Raw genomic sequence first — 20,683 nt, 5'->3', positions numbered from 1 at the left:
CAATGCAGATGCATCATAATGTTTAGTTTGTAACATTGTACGTTAATGTATTTTTGACTTATCAAGGATGTGAGTAAAATGAATTTGAATCTGAATTTTGAAGTATGAATTCACCTAAAGAGCATGATGATATATACCCGAGTACAAACATTGAATAATGATAAACGTAGAGTACAATTTGATAACCTTTGATATTTTGATTGATTAGCATTGAACTTTCACTAATATTATCAAACAGGGTCTGCAATTCACAACTAAATTTCACCTCATGCAGGTTTCAAATATGAATCGAGAACAAGTTTCGGTAGACCACAAGTGATCATAATGTGATTAAATCATTATGTGTGACATGAGAGGAATTATTTGATCAGAAAATGAGATCCTAATTGGAAGAGACATCACTCAAATTGCGTTCAAACCACATTTTGGGTCTGGTAAGAGGAGTTGAAGAAAATGATTGTAAAAATTCTGAAGCATGTGGATGAATTTTTAATGTAAAGCAATATGCTTCATCTCTTAATACATTATAGACAAATGTATCACAGTGCTTTGTACTTTGCAAAAATCATAACACAGAAATAAAAGCTCCCCTGTAAATTGAATCTTCTTATGAATTTTACTAATACATTTTTGTATCTATACTTCATCTCAACCCAGGCCTAAGATGCTATATAAATATATAATACGAAAATCAATATTTAGTAATTAAATAAAACAGAAAATGTCAATTTGAAAATAAGAAAAATATCAATAATTATTCCCTCAATGACTAAATGAATAATTAATGTGGAGTTCTTTCATCACAGCAGCGTTAAGTGTTCGGCTCCTTTAATTGATGCTGATAGATCTCAACTGTCTTGCATAGAGAGTCGGAGTCATCACGTCAATTAGCTGGGTATGCATCAGGCATTGACGGTCTCTGGTGTCAAGATCGTTATGATGAGTAAAAATGGGGGGCCCCAGTCATAGAAGCTATGACTCATCGATCTAAAAATAACTCATGACTCGCGTACAGGGACAGCACCGCGGAGCCTCCAGTTCTTTCTGGCTTCTTATGCAAATGAGTCAGCCCAAGTGCATGCTGGGAAATTCCAGAAACTTTTTTGAAGGGGGAGGTGTCAGGGGAGGGACAAAAATAGGGGGGGGGGTTATATTGGGGTCAGAAGGGCGATAGTAGTACTACTTCCTAGGGGGAACTATTAAAAATATCCGAACTATTTTATAGCTCAGCTGGTTTCTACCAAGGGTACATCATTTTGCTGGAAGTTTGGGGTAGTCATGGGGGAAACAAGGGTCAATGCTGGAAATACAACATCAGTGAAACCCAAGACTATTTAAATAATTCACTTTAATAAAGTGCACCAGGCAGTAATTTTTCTTCCCAGAAACAGCATATTTGTTGGTTTTTTTTTAGGGGGGGGGGGGGGTGTTTCATGAAGAATTTCGCCAGTGATCTTCACTGACATATGTTATAAGCTATAGGAAATCCTTGCATCTGATTGGCTAAGAACAAATTTGTCAGTGTAAATCATTGACAAAACTATTCATGAAATGTTTCCCTGGAATGTGCTCATCAATCTTACTGTCAGGGATGGTGACTAGCAAGTTATAATGTTTTGTCAATCAATCAATCATCATTTAGTTATAAGAGATATTCAGTGTCTATAATTTTCCACATTGCCCATATCAAACTAAATTTATCTAGCTTCCAAACATGACAGAGGAGGCGCTATACAAAAATATTTTTATTAAAAAAAACTTGTATTGCAGCTTGATGTCCATTACTGACCGCACAGTAACGTTTAGCACTAACGATGCGCTTACAGAGGCCCTATTAAAACCAGTAATGTGGCAGCAATGCCTAATGTTATGAAATTTAAATGTAAATAAATGAAATAGATGCAACTGGGCTTACTGTTTATGCTCTGTTAGAGTAACAATGCTTCTGTGTTGCCGGCACTGGTCAATAAGAGCATCAAAACCTTCGAGCTCAACTCATGCACATGAACATATTGGCCTCATGGGCAAAACCTCAACCCTTCATCTACATAATTCAAGAACTATTAATCCCTACATGTTGTTTAAAAATAAAAGAAATGATCCACATAATGTAGTTGATCTTCCACCCCAGTCTCTCCATTACACCCCCTCCCTCTCCTACTGACCAAACCCCTTCCTCCCCCTTCAAGTTCAACAGTCTACTGTGGGACATTATTTTGATGGGAATAGCAGATGTCTCGGCAATGGTTCCCTGACGGAGATTAATAACTCGAGATGTTATGGAATGCCGCTACCAGTTAGGAGTCCGCTTAATCCCTAGCACCTATCCATACCAAATGTTGTCATCTCACATACAGATGAATGCAATGGATGTGTCTGTGTGTAGCTGTAGTATTGGAAATACCTGTGCAATGTGTATTGATTGTGAGCATATCACTAGAATAGGATCAAGGTGTAGATGGGAGCAAACCAATAAATGATCCCATTAATCTCATGCCTATGACCAAAGCATCAAATGTCAGTCCAGTGAAGTGTAAATGAGAGATGTTTCTACACAAGACTTTTTTTCCCTTTTGATTCCAATGTGCAAACTTGCTTAAATTGCAAATGTTGGTTTATGTGTACATGGACAATAAAATCAATTTCAAATTTGTAAGTTAAAAATTTGATTGAATTTGAATGTGATTTCAAATTTGAATTCATAATTCAAATCCTAATCTAAAACCAAAACCAAATTCCAATTTACATACAATTTCATTATTGATTCAAAATAAGATAAAAGCCTCTAAATATGTTCATGGTATTTAAAACAATCTAATTCAATTAATATGTTCTTGCGTACTGGTACACATACAAAACAACTCTATATGTACGTTTCCAATATATATGTTAAGACTTAGAATAACAATCCACCTACATAACCACAAATACACAGCTCCGTTGTTTTTATTAGAAAAATTTATTGCATCTCTTAAAAATTATATTTACAAAGCTTGATAATACCATAGACCTATACATGTACTTATAGACAGTCTTCCTATGTGGTATAACGATTTCACATGTACATTTTAACCAGTACTGTTTTATATACTGCATGGACAAATGGAGAAAAAATAAATATACTATTCAAATGATCTATAACATTTCAGCCCTAGTTTAGTATCAACTACATCCTCCAACAATATTTCAGAGGTTTGTGGTACAATTGTCAGATTTCCTTACGGATATGTGTGAATCTCAAGTTAAATTGGTTTTGTTCAATTAATTAAAAATTCAGAATTTTAAACATCAAAAGGAATGAAATGTGTCCCATAAGGACATTTTAAAAATGGATCAATGAATGAACTGACAATACTCTACACATCTACATGTCATGTAAATATATCTAAATTTATGACAAAGTTAATACTTGTTTTAGAAATGGTAAATCAGAATGCTCAGTAGTGAGCATATTATTTACTAACAAGCTATACTTACCTATACCATCTCATCAAATTGCTATTCGTTACCCTGACTCGAATAGCCACCGGTAAAAACTCCCGAAAGAGGCTAACTGTAATCAGATAGCCTGGGAAACCCGTCACGGGACGAGACCCATAAAACCCCCTCGCCACATATAAGCCTCCTCTTTCGTTGCCAAGGAGGGGCGAGGTCTGCTGGGGAGGACGGGAGGGGAGCTATAGGTAAGTATAGCTTGTTAGTAAATAATATGCTCACTACTGAGCATTCTGATTTACTACACTGCGCTATACTTACCTATACCATCTCATCAAATTGCTAGAATAGCACGGAAAAACTGGAGGAGGGGCAGAAACGAGACCCTTTCCAGACAAGTAGGCAAAACAATGATAAAGAAACTGATTTTCTATAAAATGGAGTAGTCTCCCAACTGGAGAAGCTACTCTTGAAATAAAGGGATAAGAATCATCAACCACGTTAATGAAATATATCAACTGGAAATAGCCTAGGAAAATTTAGGACAAGACAAGAACCGCCAAGGCAAAACCTGTGTCTTGGCTATTACATCAAATAAGTAATAAGATACAAGATATTGAATAGGTCCAATAGGATGCCTGGAGGATCTCCTCCAAAGAGGTACCCTGAAAAGTGCCCAAGATGCTGCTATGCCCCGTGAATCGTGGGCTCTAAAGGATCCTGATAAAATGGTATTTTCTCCATCTGACCTGATCCCCTGCACTAACCTTCGAGAAATTGTAATTGGATTAACAGGGCTGTGAGGTTCTATTGAACTAATGAACAGTTGGTGGGAAGTGCGAATGTACTTTAATCAATGTACCACTTTAAGGCACGTACGGGACAACATAACCTATCTTCGGAAACTGACGAGAGACTGTAAAATCACATTGTTCACCCTAGGACTTGAACCTGGGACTCCAAGGACGCTAGTCAAGTGCGTTATCCATTCAGCCATGATATCCCCCTAATGGTTGGAAGAACATCACAGGATTTAGGGGTTTCTATTTCTTAGCTAGGAAATCAGGTCTAGGGATCAAGCGGACTCTGTCCTTCTCCCAACGAATATGACCCGGTCTCACCGTGGTGTATGAAGCAAACTACGTCTTAGACTTGAAGCTATAGTCAACAAGAAGGCTGTCTTAATGGAAAGATCAAGAAGGGAGCAATTATGGGTTTAAAGGGGAATTTGGCTAGGGCACCGAAGGACTCTTGGCAGGTTCCAATTGGGGAAGAGTCTTCGGCTGGGAGGAATCTGTTAAGAAGAAGGATCTTGTTAGTCTGGTAAGGACAGCTGAATTGAGGTAGTTTCCCTATTATAGAAGCCTGAATGAATGGCTGCTATGGTTGACCAGTAACCCCTTATAAAAGAGACTGATAAACCTTCATCAAATAATAAAGGAAATAAATCTGCTATCTGACTTAAAGAGGCAGAAATTGGATCAATTTGTAAACTGCCACACCATCTGAAGTATCTCTGGAGTCTAGAATCATGAGTGTTCTAATTATGATGTATATTCATGCATTCATTGTTTTCTTAAAATTTCAATGAGCTTCTCTTGTTTACAAATGACATTATGCAAATTTCCTGTAGAAAAAAATTTACGACACTGATGGATTTCAATATAGTTACGATGAATTGGACGATTGATTGGATCAATCGTAACTCTTTGTAAGACAGGGCCCTGGTTTGAGAACAAACAAACCTGTCATATCATAAGATATAACCTTTCTGGTGGAATCCCTAACAAATCTAGAATTTTTTTTGTTATTTTCTATCCTTTTCAAATAGTTATTTTGGATGGAGACCTCTTTACACAGCACTTGCTCAACCCTTTTGATAGTTGTTGGATTGCTGCAAGGTCCATAGGGACTATTTGATATCATACGAGGGCTTCATGATCAAACCAATGACATTTGCATAATAATGAATATCGTACAGATGATGTGGAGCATTTTTTTTTTTTTTTTTTTTTTTTTTTTTTTTATCCACATTGCGCAGCACTCAATCCAAGAGAGATGAATGGGTACCTGGCAGGACTTTATTCCTCGAAACCCCAGGGTAATAATATCCAGGTCTTTGGACATAATGTGATATGTGCTAAACAAGAACTGATTTATTATCATTAACCAATTCCTGATGAAAGTTGCAGGCAAAATATATGAGATACCATATTGGCCTTCAATTTGATGTAGGCAAAAAATTGACCACCCCTTGTACACTTTCAGAACCAGTTAGTTGGATCAGTTGGTAGAATGTACTTCTCACAAACAGGTGTGGGGGGGGGTATTTGCTACCACCCTGTTCGGCGTTCAACATTTAGAGTATAGAGCCTCATCGGTCTGGAGCTGCACAGTGGCTGCCGGGCTCACAATAAATTGGGTAAAAAGAATTTTGGAATATTTCTAAACTCAGATTTCTATTACGAACATTAAAATATTATCTTAATCACAATCCCTGATTGAGAACTCTGGGATTGTATGGAAATCTTTATCATTGGAACACACAGTAGATTTATGTCATAAATATTTCCGAGAAGCTGATAGTGATATCATTGTGGCAAGTGTGGTAGAAACTGATGGACAATAGCAGCAATTCTTAAGGGTTCACCACCCTCAGGCCTTGGTTTGAGATCTCAAGACTGTCTGAGCATCCAAAGACCACTCCATAAACCACATCTACAAGTTACTTCTGTCATTGCTTTATAAGCCAAAAATAGTGTAGATATATACCTCAGATGCCACAAAATTATCAAGAATATTACTAGGTCTACATTCTATACAAGTGAACGCAACTTTGTAAGTAACCCAAGTTTGGCAAGTTTTACCATTATGCCTGTATGATTTGCCTGGTATGATTTTGACAACCTCATCCATCACCACTATTTCCTCCTTTCTATGTTCTTCTGATATGAAAGGGTAGTTTTTTTTTTTTTTTTTTTGGCACATGAACACCTCAATATTACATATTGCTGTGGACTTGGAACAGATTTCAAATAATGAAAAGTAAAGGCAAAGAAATAGTCTTCTCCCTACTGCTTGTGGGGAAGGGTTAGTGTTAGATTGTCATAAGTCCCGGTTATGAGTGGGGGCCCTGAATTTGGTGCATTGAAAGAACGCCTGGCGGCCCCGTCCCCCACCATGAGGATTCCTATGACTTTCCCAGCGGCCCCTTTCATTCCTGGCGTCGCTACCAGAGCGAGGGAAGAGGGGGATGACCCTTTAAGTTCATTATAGGTCTAGGGTATGGAGCTAGAGCTAGCGTATGGAGGTCTCTGGTCTGGGCCTGGCCCTGGACTAGGGCCTGGCGGACTAGGTCTACTCGAGGAGAGCTAATAAAATGTCTTGTCAGCTGTGGTGTTGGCTGAAAAAGACTTGTGCAATGCTTCTTGAAAGTGTCCATAAACAAGTCCTTACCTTCGCAAGGAAGCTTATTGAGAATGAGAAGTCCAGCTCAGTAGCTGCCCCTTTCTCAATCATCTTGAGAGCATCTAGTCTTTAGCCCTCCTTGCCCTTGTGCATAGCAGTGTTGATTGCTGCTTGCTCATACTGGAGATCAGCGATTTTGTGACTCTAGCAATAAGTTCTTGTCATTGGTAGAGACTCAGTCCAAGCCGCTCAGCTTCACTACGAGCGGATATCAGATACCCCTAGCACATCGCGAAAACCATACCGCTCCGGGCGGCCACGTCCAGCGCTGCAACTGTAAGCTGATAGTCGGCTGAGTGGTAACCAGTGCCGCGGCGAGGGTTACGGCCCGATCGATCTAGTCTTCCTCGCTCCCGCATCCCCGACACGGAAAGCAACGTCCGGGGCCGAAGGGATGCACAAAAAATCCTCAGTCTTGAGCGGCAAACCGATAGAGTTCGAGACTTCTTTACTGATGGGTATAAGCCGAGAGTATTGCTTATCTGGGAGCGGACGTCCCGAAAGCAGGATCTATATACGGAACGTCCATCTTGATCGCAGACGGACGAGTTCAGGCGGAAGATTGACTTCTCTCTCGCTCATATTCGCTGCTAGCTGCTATACGCTACTGGTATACTGTTTTCGGTCCGAAGATGAGGGCAGTATTTAAAAGGCATGTTCCCACTAGTCGGAGTATCGCGTTTGAGTAAGCCAGAACTCTCTCGTACCCCTAATGGTGAATCTCTTCGATCGAATCCCATTTGCTGGGCAGCTTTCAGGGAATGCAAGGAGCTGCTACACTGTTAGAAAATTTATCCTTAAAATAAAAGAAGTTCCTGCAGCAGAGTCTGTTCTGTTGAATTGCAGAAAAGTTCCTGTTTAATGAATTTACAGAATGATTCTGTTATTGTTTTCTGCATAATCTTCTGTTTATTTTCTGTAAAATCACGTTTTTTTTTTTTTTTTTTTACAGTGTATAAGAAATTGTTGGGGAAATCGCCCCCAATCTCTTCTAATGAATTGGGTCGGTGGTAATCGAATTCCGAATCAGATTCTCCCACGATGGAAAACTATTATCTACGGCTAGTACGAGGCGAGTTATCATTAGCCCCAACTCCGCGATCTGTATGAGGCGATCTAGGCCTCTCTCTCTACGTCTAGAGCATTGAATTATGGTCTAGAATGAGTCGAGTTTTCATTAGCTCATTGTCTCGGGCGGCTAGGGGTCGGGATGGGTCGATTGCAGCACCCGATGGGGGAGGATCGCCTGCAAGGCTTCCAAGATCCAACTACTACAATTGTTCATAATTTTTCTTAATTATTATTTTAGACCGCATGTACGTAGAATAGATCTTAATTCCACAGCACTGCATGAACTCCTGCACAATTCTACAAGTACGATGATACACCAACCTGGTGGACTGTACTATAGATAACTGATGATGACCCGTCTCGGCGGGGTCTGGCAATGAATGGACTGACCGGTCACAATCCCGGGCCAGTCGAAGCTTCTTATAAAATATAGGGGTTGTAGTGAGTCGTTAACTCGAGCCTGATTGTCATTAGAACACGAGTGGTCATAGCGAGGCTTCTTCTTGCCCGCCCTATACTCTTTGATGAGGAGTTAGTTACCCCGATCGGAAGGAGTGTAAACAGCCTCTTCCGATTTATCCGTACCCTGGTCTACCTCCCGCCTAAGGGGCTGGGTGTCTGATTGTGTAGTGTCATTTGCCGGCGTTGTCTTGGCCGGGTTATAAGTGTTAGACTTCTTATTCTTCGGCTTTATCTTGGCCGCCTTATCATCGTGCTGTTATTATTTCTCGGCTTTGTCTTGACCGAGATAATGGCCCTCGGCTTTATCTTGACCGAGTTGATCTCCCCTTTTTATTGAGATCTTTAGGGTTGGAAAATAATGTTTATTTCAGTTATTTCTTCAGACATCGTGATTCATAAAAAAATTGCGCGGTGGCTAAACGTTTCGAGTGTACTCAACGACGTCGCGGTAACGAAAGAGGAGGCTTATATGTGGCGAGGGGGTTTTATGGGTCTCGTCCCGTGACGGGTTTCCCAGGCTATCTGATTGCAGTTAGCCTCTTTCGGGGAGTTTTTACCGGTGGCTATTCGAGTCAGGGTAACGAATAGCAATTTGATGAGATGGTATAGGTAAGTATAGCGCAGTGTAGTAAATAATCAATTTTAAAGTGATTTTACTCGATCTCAAGTTAAATTGGTATTTTTTTGTGGAGATGGTTAGAAATATAAAAGCATGATAACCAACATCAGCAAAGAATATTACAATACATCCCATAAACAATCGGAATGAAAACGTGCATTTTCACTTCTTGCACTTCAAAGACAGTTCAACACATCCTAAAATAAACTTCCAGAGTAAATACTGGAACACGCATTAACACACAAAACGTAGCAAAACCAATTAATTTTTCAAAAAGCAGTAAATATCAATAAATGAAGTACAAAAATGGTCGATTCATACAAAAATTGTATACAAAGGAAGCCAATTTGCATTTTTACAAATAAACACTTTTCTTTGAGGCTTTAGAGACACTCTCCCTTTGGATAAAACCATGCATATTATTTTGGACTGTAGAATGGAACTATTAATTGAAATGATAATTTATCATGGAAAAGCTATGAGGTCGAAAGAGCAGATTTGTTAATAAATATGAAATCATATTGGATATTTCATTTTCGTTGAATACATGTAGTTATGGACTAAATCTAAATTACATGTATGTTCTCTTCAAGGGAACTTGTAAGAAGGGATAAGATGGAACGCGAACATGTTAAGTACCTATCATTTCAAGCTAATATGTTAAGTACGTATCATCTGAAAACTTGGGAACCGAAAACATATATAGTTCAACTATGAAATTACAATCATTTTTTTACAAAATCTTGATATGATACAATGTGAGATATTACAAAGGTGCAAAAACATGGTACAATATTGCAATAGCCCGTGAGGTGGATAAGCATTTGACAACATATAGTCCTGGTCTAGAGACTGGAGAAATACATATATATTTCAAATCAATATGAATACATCACTGAATATAATAATTCAATAAATAATATGTATATGACTATATATATAGTTCATGAATGATGTTATGATGTAGTACAAATGAAGGTAGATAAAGAGTTAACTTAAGAATACAATCAAGGCATTATAATAATAATCTCCCAAGAGGTCCCGATGGCAATTAAAGCGAAAAATACAGAAGGCATTTTTTATATTTTGCAAGTCTTTTAAAATTCAGCAATTCAATATATATATGAACTTTTCTACTGCAAGGTTCATTTTGATTTATAAAATGATTACATGTTTTCATTATTATTTTGTCTGTGAATTACTGAAATAAAATGAGCATTAATCCACGTCTCAATTTCTAAGTTACCATAATGATCTTGTTGTTTATAGAACCATGATATTTGTCTGGCAATTGGAAATTAGAAATAAAATGAAAATGTACATTTGAATGATTTTCAGCAGATATTTTGATGGATGAAACAATGAAACATAAGACAACAAGCAATGTACACAAAAAGAACCTAAAGTTATTGATAATCAAACAAGAAAATAAATAGTTATCTAATAGAGAAATACACACAGATCAAGGCAGGATTTTGCTAATCACAAATTCAGTAAATCAAATAAATACAAGGACGGTACATAAAAGAAAATTGAATATACAAAGAACACAAGACATGCACTTGAAACAACAATAAACAAGATACATGGTCTACATCATATCTAAACAAAAATAATAATTCTTTTCTAGAAGTGCATCATGATGAAGAGGAAAAAAAGACAACTAAGAGACTATTAAAGAAACAAATACAAAGAAAAATAAATAAGACTATTCTTTGGTCTCGGCTCTTTCAAAATCACCATCATCATTCATTTCATAGACTGTAACATTGATCATTCACTTGTGTGGATCTAATCCATTTTATATTTATCATTTCTAAACTTGTCTGAAAGATTCACAATTTCAAGCGGCTGTAACAACCCCCAAAGGGAGCATTGATGAAAGGCCTTGTTGGATGTTTTATCAACAAAGCCTGTTTAATCTGGCAGTTGCCACAGTATCTGTGCTTCTAAGAAAAATAAAATCAAGCAATTTTGGAAGATCTGACAACTTGTCGCACAACAAATATTGATGAAACCCTCTCTGAAACACCAGAAGATATTTAGCCAGCATATGCCAGCAGACAGAGCCGTTTATTCCTACTTATTGACATCATTTATTCCTACTTATTGACATCAAGAATTGCCAATGATAACAAACATATTTGCGATATCATCAGATCCTTATGCATGCCTGCATACCATGTATGCACCTTCTCCACTCCCTGGGGAACATTCCAACAAGAGTTCCAAGACTCAATTGCTAGGCATACTATATAGGCTTTCCCATCCTACCAGGTACCCATCTGGGTGGAGAGAGGTAAATGCGTACCGGTAGGAAGTAATTCCTTAAAAAGCTTTGTGCGCTATGAACGCCTAGCTTAGCCGGGTAATAATGGAGCGCCTTGAGCACCTAACAAGGTGGATATGTGCGCAATATAAATACCCTATATTATTATTATTATTATTATTATTACTATGTATGCACCTTCTCCACTCCCTGAAGAGCATTCCAACAAGAGTTCCCAGACTCGATTGCTAGGCATACTACATAGGCTTTCGCATCCTACCGGGAACCAATTTAACACCTGGGTGGAGAGTGGCAAATTGTGGATTGATGCCTTGCCAAAGGACGCTAGGCCATGGTGGGATTCGAACACACGACCCTCTGATTACAAGGCGAGAGTCAGAACCGCTACACCACGGCGCTTAACCTACCCATTATGCCACTCCAAGCAAGTGGTTCATTAGTTTTATTTGACCACATAGCTCCCTTCCTATAACGCAAAGCAATCCTCAGGTTTCTGTCATCGTTCCTCTAAAAATGTTATCTTATTAAAGCTTTGAATAATACTCAACAGCGTGACCAAATACATAGAAATACACTTGCTCACGTTACTAAAATATGAAAATATGCAAATGATATATAAAGGTAGTGAGATAGTGATACAATGTACATGTAGCGTGACAAAGAGCAGTTGTTTTAAGTATTATCCTCTATAATAACCAAATATTGGTCAGCTTATAATTTTTCAACCATTTTTTCACAAACAAATGTCATACATTTCTCTTCAAATATCTCACAATGGCACACTCACATTCACACAAACATAAACAGAGTATTCTGGACTCAATAGATTCATCAATCCTAAATTACAGAGCAAATTGTAAATATTCCACATTACAAGACCACACATTGAATTTTTTTTGGTGGGGGGGGGGGGGGGGCTGAGATGCTTTTTTAAATTTTTTTTTAATCATTTTTCATTCAAAATTGCTGTTTGATAACGTTTGAACTTTGAACTGATATGATGTGTATTACTATTCAAATGTAGCAGAAAGTTTTCTGTCCGATGACTCCTAAATCTTTAATTCTTCAGTAATCTTCTGTCAACAATAAAAGAATGTATTTTCCACATGTAAACAGTAACATTATGCTAATTCACTACTACAATTCAGTTTACGAGTTGCTACATAAGTATATTATAATGTATTCAATTCAGTTAAAAGTTTGTTTGCGAATGGGGAATTAAAACTATTTATATTGAAACAGAGAGAAACATTTGTGTCAGTGTTTTCATAATAATAGCACATTCCAAACACTAATCCCATGAGGGTGACACTAAGTATACAAGACATTAAAATACAATCTCTCCAAAGTTTTTGGCACTTTTTTGACAATTTGTGACAGTTTGGAACTGAAAATGATCAGTATGGAACTGAAAAAAAAACTTATTTAATATCATGCATAGACAAACTCTATATAATATGGTCCCTTTTTAAAAATCAGAAATGTACATACTCGGGAGATAAGTGGGTGAATGGGCGGGGTATAATCAAAGAGGGCGCATTCTTCTTTCTTAAGCTCATTAAAACTTTCCTTTTTTCTGGGCTCATCAAACATAGAAATTGCACTTGGAGACATAATATGAGATTGGAGGTGACAGGAAATGGCATCTCACACTAAATGAACCTCTGCCTTCAGAAAGTCAGAGCTTCCATTCCCCTCTCGGACTCCTTCTCCCACCCCTTAAAGGTCAAGTCCACCTCAGAAAAATGTTGATTTGAATCAATAGAGAAAAATCAGACAAGCACAATGCTGAAAATTTCATCAAAATCGGATGTAAAATAAGAAAGTTATGACATTTCAAAGTTTCGCTTATTTTTAACAAAATAGTTATATGAACGAGTCAGTTACATCCAAATGAGAGAGTCGATGATGTCACTCACTCACTATTTCTTTTGTTTTTTATTGTTTGAATTATACAATATTTCAATTTTTACGAATTTGACGATTAGGACCTCCTTGCCTGAACCACAAAATATTAAAATAAGGGAATTCCAAGTGTTCAAGGAGGAATGAAACTTCATTTCACATGACAGTGACGAGAGAATAAAAATATTTCATATTTTCATATAATAAAATACAAAAGAAATAGTGAGCGAGTGATGTCATCAGTTCCCTCATTTGCATACTGACCGAGATGTGCATATAACTGTTTTGTGAAATGAAGCGAAACTTTAAAATGTCATAACTTTCTTATTTTACATCCGATTTTGATGAAATTTCTAGTGTTAGGCTTGTTGAATTTTTCTCTTCTTATTAAAATCAAGTTTTTGTTGGGATGGACTTGTCCTTTAAGTTCACGTTGGTCCGTGTCTCCCCTCTACCTTGCACTCTCTCTTCACCCATTCCTTGCCCCCTTCCCTACCCCTCCCCTTCCCCTTTTGTCATCTGAGCTCCGTCATGAGTACCAGGTAACAGCTGAGGAGGAAGAGGAGGGATAAAATGAGCATAGAGAAATAGTAGATGTACCAAAACAAGACAGCCAGAAATAAAATGGTCAGCAACTTACTCTCCAGGCCGTCGTCATCGTCGTCTTCGCAGCTGAGGTCGCCCGACACGCTGCCGGAGAGGAGGCTCTGGGTCTCCATCTGCTTCTGTAGGGCCTGCAGTTTGCTCTCATAATCCTGTGGTGGAAAGAGAATTGTTACGGTCGATGGTCAAGAAAAATAAAGGTGTTTGTCACATTAAATAAATGTAATTACAAAGAAATGTGGATAAAATGTATCTCTTCATAGCATATCTTGCAGGCAATCTTAATAATTCCTTTACTCTTGCAACAAGATTTTGTAATCCTATTGCTGGATGAAACATTGTTGCAATAAATACACAAAGCTAACCCAAACAATGAAATGACTTATGAATATGATTTAAAGAAAAATGTAAAGTAATCTTTTGCAGGAATTGATCTTTTCACTTGGAACTGGTTTTCCAAATTAGGATACTGATGCTAACTTGTTTTTTTTCAATACACAAGCGTTTTTCTTTTATCCAGACTTGGATATTCTGGTTTGGTATAATTGTTTATAGGAATATGAAGTAAGGTGATGATTTTTCTCATGTGGAATTTCCCCAATGTCCATTGTACAGTAGTTCCTGTTGTACAAGGGTTAGATCAAAGAAAGAATACATTATGTACCAGTCTTTGTTGCTCTAAAAGTTGGTCTGCTTCTTCCTTCTCTTTCTTGTACTGCATCTCCATGGCAAGCAATCTGGAGGGGGTGAGGGGAGTAAAGAGGTGGGAGAAGGGGGTCGATGGGAGATAGGAAGAGGGTGAAGAGTGAATGAAGGGAAGTGGAGAAGGAGGAAGGGGGATTAAAAGGGAATGAAGGGAAGGGGTGAAAAGGGAATAATGGGGGAGGGGAGAAGGGAAATGAAGGGTGTGAAGGGGGAATGAAATGGAAGTGAAAAGGAAATGAAGGGGAAGGGGTGAAGGGGAATGAAGGGGGGATTAAAAGGGAATGAAGGGAAGGGGTAACGAAATGGGGGTGTGGGTGTTTGAATCGGATATACATAAAATGAGAGATGTTAATAAAAACAAAGGTATAGAGGAATAGTGAGGAACAGTTTAGAGATATGGGACAGAACAGGGATGGGGGAGTGAGGGAGAAGTGAGAATAAGATAAATAGATGGAGGGGGGGGGGGTAGGGTAGTCATAAGCAGAAAAATGAAAAATTAATATATTGAAATGAAGAAGTACATTTGGGGGGGGGGGGGAAGTAGAGAAAAAGAAGCATAGGGGAGGGGTAGACAGAGTAAACAAAGATGCCAAGAGCAACAGTGGGATGGTGTGAGACGGTGAGTACATAAAGATACAGAATGACGGACACAAAGGAAAGATTTCATACAAAGAATATTAGATAAAACAACAAGGACATAGACAGACATACACAGTATTTTGACAATGTTAGAATTCACCATTACAATTACACAGAAGACAAAGCCGCGAGTGAAAGATGAAACAGAGGCAATAGAAAAAGAAAGAGGAAAAAATAACAATATGGAAATATATTTTTAGTCTTGACTTCATTAGAAAAGAATTTATAGCATTCTGACTGAAACCTGATACGTTGTTTAAAGTCAAGTTTACAAAGACTGTTGTGTTACTTTTACTCTACTATGTCAATTTACTGTGGCTACACTGCATCACTACTACTGAAAGATATGTGCATGCAATGATTTACATGCCTTTCTGCTAACTAATTCCCCAAACCTTTTTAAACGTTCTCCACCAATTGCAATATGTTCTTCACCAATTGCGGTATCAAGGTACCAGTTTTCTTTTCTCATACAAGGATAACTGTCTTCTATTTCTGTCAAACATTGTTCCATCTTTTCCTTGATAGCTTTCTCTTCTTTGATATCAATGCCCTGATGCTGAAGCAGTTCTTTGTGTACAAAGGATCAATCTCTTATGATGTTCTCTCATAACCTGACTTTCCTATCAACTATCTTCCATTTTCTTACCTTCTCTCCATCTCTTCTTTAATGTCAATGCCCTGATCATGAAGCAGTTCTTTGTGTACAAAGGATCAATCTCTTATGATGTTCCCTCATAACCTGACTTTCCTATCAACTATCTTCCATTTTCTTACCTTCTCTCCATCTCTTCTTTAATGTCAATGCCCTGATCATGAAGCAGTTCTTTGTGTACAAAGGATCAATCTCTTATGATGTTCGCTCATAACCTGACTTTCCTATCAACTATCTTCCATGTTCTTACTTTCTTTCCATCTCTTCTTTGATGTCAATGCCCTGGTGCTGAAGCAGTTCCTTCTGCGCAAAGTACCAATCTCTTATGATGTTCGCTCATAACCTGACTTTCCTATCAACTATCTTCCATGTTCTTACCTTCTCTCCATCTCTTCTTTGATGTCAATGCCCTGATGCTGAAGCAGTTCCTTCTGCGCAAAGGACCAATCTCTGCTGTCCTGCTGATCAGGCTTGTCTTCCGTATCACCGCCATCGCCTTGCCCTCTCGTATCCTGGACCCCTTCATGGACCTGCCCTTGGACGGAAGATGAGAGCTCCCTCTGTTGTCTGATCTGTTCTGGATTGGTGAAGCGGAACACATGGTGCTTCCCGAGAATGATGCGGTAACCTGTAAAAATGGATACAACAAAGATGTCTTTGGTGTACGTCCTTGAGAAAGGCTAATATTTCCCTCATGAGACATCAAACCTCTTATGAATTGTCTATTTGACATACTATTACATGTATAGTTTTATTGTTTAACCCGATAGCTACTTCTGCTCTGAAAATACATGAAATGATGGATAAGAGATGTGTAAGGTTGGTGATGATGGATGGGACTGTGTCATAGTGTTTGAGACAAAATGAGATGGGAATTCTGAGAGAGAAATAGTGAGAGCTATGGTGAGAATGATGGGTGGTGTGAAGTTGATGGAGGGTAGGAAAAACATCAAGGTGTTGATGCAGATGTTGGTTTGGAAGAAGCAGTGGAACGGTTGGCAAAGGCGAATGGGGCACATTGGTATGGGCATGTGCTGAGGATGGATGACGAGCAAGTTTTACCAAGGACTTTTATGTTTGAGGTGGTCAGAGGGGACGGCCAAACAACTATGGAAGAAACAAGTGGAGGAGGAAAGAAGAGGGTTGAGTTGAAGATGGTGGACACAATGGCCCGTATTCTGAAGTCGGGTTTAACTTATACTCAGGTTTAAAGTTGTGGTTTAAGTACGGGAAGCCAAAAGTATCAAAGTTTTTATGAAGTTGTATGTTTCTTATGTGCTCTTTCCTCATTTATCAATGGTGAAGACAATCATCTATTTATACTTCCTTAACAATTATGAATGATTTGAGCTGAAAGTATATCTCTACTGTTAGTGATTATGTAACAATTGGTTGTCCACAACTTTAAACCCGAGTTTAATTTAAACCCAACTTCAGAATACGGACCATTGATTGATGTGAAATGGAGGGAGAGGGTAAGGGTTAATGCAGTGAATCTTGCCACCCCTGTACAGTGAGATATAACATTTTGGACTACTCACTCACTAACTGAAACTAAAGAAGCTTCCAAAGTGTGAAACCATTCTCAATCTAATTCTACGTCATGTTTGAATTAAAATGGTTTAAATTTAAATGGAAAAGATTGCTAGTACTAAGTCGATTCAAATATGAAATTATACTTAATTTCATATTCAGTTGACAAGAAGTATTCCAATTTGTAAATAATGTCCTTCCATAAAAATTTCTCAAAGTTGAACTGAAACTAAGTGAAGATGCACTTACCACTTAAGATTTGAGTAGGTTCTGTGATCTTGGAGCCGTTGATGTAGCACATACAGCCATCAAAAGGTTTTAATGTGACTTGACTGTCCTTGTTTTCAAAGATACAATGTTCCTCGTTGATATATGAACCACTGAGCTGGATGTCTTGGGTTACGTTGGCATCAGATAAACCCACCCTGTTAAAAGATGATAATAATAACAATAGTCAGTTCTTGTATAGCGCATAACACATTATGAATAACATCTCTATGCGCTTCCAAAGGACTTGGATATTATTACCCTGGCTGTAGCTCAAGCAGCCTATCCAGCGCTCGGCAGTTCAAGAAATAAATTCCTGCCAGGTACCCATTCACCATGTTAACCTCACCTGGGTTGAGTGCAGGACAATGTGGATCAATTTCTTGCTGTAGGAAACTACACTATGGCTGGGATTCGAACCCACGTCCCTTTGATTCAACGTCCGGAGACTAATCCACTGGGCCACAATGCTCCACGTTGAAGATGAATAACCAAACAAAAAATGTTCATATACATCTTGAATGATTTTTTTTCATTCATACGATAAACCTTCAATCCTTCTGTCCTTTAATCAGTGCATTCATTTTTTTTGTTATTCATTCTTTCATTCATGATTGGTATGTCCATCTTTTTACTTATTCATTCATTATTGAATCAATTAAATCAATCATTCTGTCAATTTATTTATTCATTCATTTATGAATTCACTGATAATGTTATCATGACCTACAATTATAATTATCATCAACATCACCATCGCCATTATCATCATCATCACCACCACCATTATCATCATCATCATCATCATCATCTATCATCATCACCATTATCATCATCACCATCATCATCATCACTATCATCATCACCATCATCATCATCATCACCATCAATATCACCACCACCTCCAACATCATCACCATCATCATTATCATGGGTTTATAGGTACCTTGTTATTCCCGGTTTAAGGTGATACAGTAGACACTCTGACATCAAAGGATCTTCATTCAGATTTACAAGATGAGGGGTCTACGATCGAGAAAGAACAAAAAAATGATTAATCATAAATAATGCATAATTTCATTCATTTTTAATACAGAGGTAGTTATTCAAAACACAAGCAATCTAACTGTTCTCCTCATACAAAGGTAGTAATAATTCAAAGTACAAAAAGCAACAAATTGTGACAATTAATAGATATACAGGAAACTGATTTTTCGTTTACCACTGGAAATCACAACGGAATAGCTGTTTTGGTTCTATACTTTTCAAATGAAAATTCATTGAATTTTCCTCTGCAAAATGTAATTCATGTTTCTGCTGTGTACATTTTCTATGACAAAACAGAATCTCCATTTAAATCAAGTTTTAATGGATTTACTGGTTTTCAGAAACAGAAAAGACCTCTTTTTTAAAAGAAAGAAAGATGATACCTGTTTAGGAGAGAATACTCCAACAGTAAGTCCATCTTCTCTCACAACAACACCCATCTCAGCTAACATCTCCTCTCTGTAATAAAACAACAGGTAATACATATATAATTCATTTGTTAGAAAATCACAATTTATTTTCTAATTTCTAATAAATGGAAACTGATGAAAAGTACTGTAGGGGATCAAAGGAGAATTCTTCCCACACATGTTAATATGTAAGTCTTGAATTTTCATGGGTATTTTTACTTCTTAGGTGGCAATATATTAAATTAAATGCTTTAACTATAATCTTTTATCTGTGGCATTATTATTTATTTCAACATTATTTTGAGTTTTTAAATCTAAATCAAGATCAGCATGCTTGCTATAAGCAATATTCAATTTGCTTATCCAAATAATCTGGAAAAACTTTATGTACGTACAAAGTCATGTATCCATGACCTAGCCACAGAATTTGAAGAGTCTAGGGTATTAATTTAAACCAACTTTGTACATTCCATCCTATGGGTCCAATGACACAATCAGGGTAGCCGAGGTAATAACAACATTATCTGGGCTCAGTGGGAGAACAGCTTTTTGAGTTATTGAGTGGCTACCCTGGGCAAAACATGATGGAATTAATATTATCATTATTATTGGAATGTAGACAGCTTAGTTGTAAATAATAACAATAACGGTTATTTATGTGCACTATACACAAAAAGTATCACAGCGCTTACGGTCGTCAGAAATAAAATACAAATATAAATGTTAAGTAACAAAAAAAAGTGTAGAATTATATACATTAAATTTCCTCAACTATTGGAGTTCTCAACTGCGCCAGATGAGGCCTGGTGGCCTCTTGCTTGCTGCTTCGTTCACCAACAGTTTAAGGGACAAGCCCGGTCGGCACATCATTCACAGAAGCTCTTGTATAGCACTTGAGGCCACCAGGCCCCAGATGAGTTAGCCAAGTCAAACCAAACAGTGATAGTAAAAATCATCAAAACAAATACATATTAAATAAATGAAAATAGAAAACTAGATATTTGGAAAAAGATACGACTTGAGTTGTCGTTTGAAAGATGATATGGTCAGTGTTGTGAATAGATGAGGATAAGACTTAGAGTGAACCTACCTCTGTAACCTGATGGCTTCTGTCTTCTTTAGTTTTTCTTCCCATGTTTCATTCAATTCTGCTATCAACTTCTCAGATTCCTAAAAAAAAAACATGGTCAATACCTTCTTTAACTCATTCAAAACATTCATTTGAAACCTTCTGTCATCAGCCCCTAGTGTTTAAAACTGGCAAAATTTGTATTTTTCATTACTGCATTTCTACTCATGTTTCATTCAATTATGCTATCAACTTCTCAGACTCACCCTAAGATAATACCATCGATTGTCAATATCATAATTCTTTACTTATTTAAAATAAGCACTTGAAACCTTCTTTGATCTGAACCTGTTCTTCAAATTGGCAACATATGTACTTCGTTTTTTTTTAATTACCCCATTTCTCTTTTTAAAAATCTGAGCTGGCCCCAAATTTTCAAAAATCCAGCAAAAGATTTTTTTGATCCGATGGTACAAAACAATTAGCTATACTCCAAATAATGTTT

The 20,683-nt window shown here is 37.5% G+C and overlaps 1 protein-coding gene across 10 annotated transcripts in view; it reads right to left on the bottom strand.

Annotated features, from left to right (window-relative positions):
- LOC121428166 (kinesin-like protein KIF1A) overlaps positions 1-20,683 on the bottom strand; it is a 161,516-nt gene that overhangs the window by 46,812 nt on the left and 94,021 nt on the right. For all 10 annotated transcript variants that reach the window (XM_041624762.1, XM_041624763.1, XM_041624766.1 and 7 more), the window contains 7 exons: positions 20,200-20,279; positions 19,083-19,158; positions 18,599-18,678; positions 17,635-17,810; positions 16,231-16,480; positions 14,518-14,590; positions 13,891-14,005 (listed from right to left, as the gene is read on the bottom strand). In XM_041624762.1, the coding sequence (XP_041480696.1) occupies positions 13,891-14,005; positions 14,518-14,590; positions 16,231-16,480; positions 17,635-17,810; positions 18,599-18,678; positions 19,083-19,158; positions 20,200-20,279 (850 nt within the window). The remainder of the gene's footprint in view (positions 1-13,890; positions 14,006-14,517; positions 14,591-16,230; positions 16,481-17,634; positions 17,811-18,598; positions 18,679-19,082; positions 19,159-20,199; positions 20,280-20,683) is intronic.

The sequence above is a fragment of the Lytechinus variegatus genome, chromosome 14 (assembly GCF_018143015.1).
Source record: "Lytechinus variegatus isolate NC3 chromosome 14, Lvar_3.0, whole genome shotgun sequence".
Classification (NCBI taxonomy): Eukaryota; Metazoa; Echinodermata; class Echinoidea; order Temnopleuroida; family Toxopneustidae; genus Lytechinus; species Lytechinus variegatus.
Note: the sequence above shows the minus strand (reverse complement) of the source record. Positions and strands in the feature narration are given on the sequence as shown.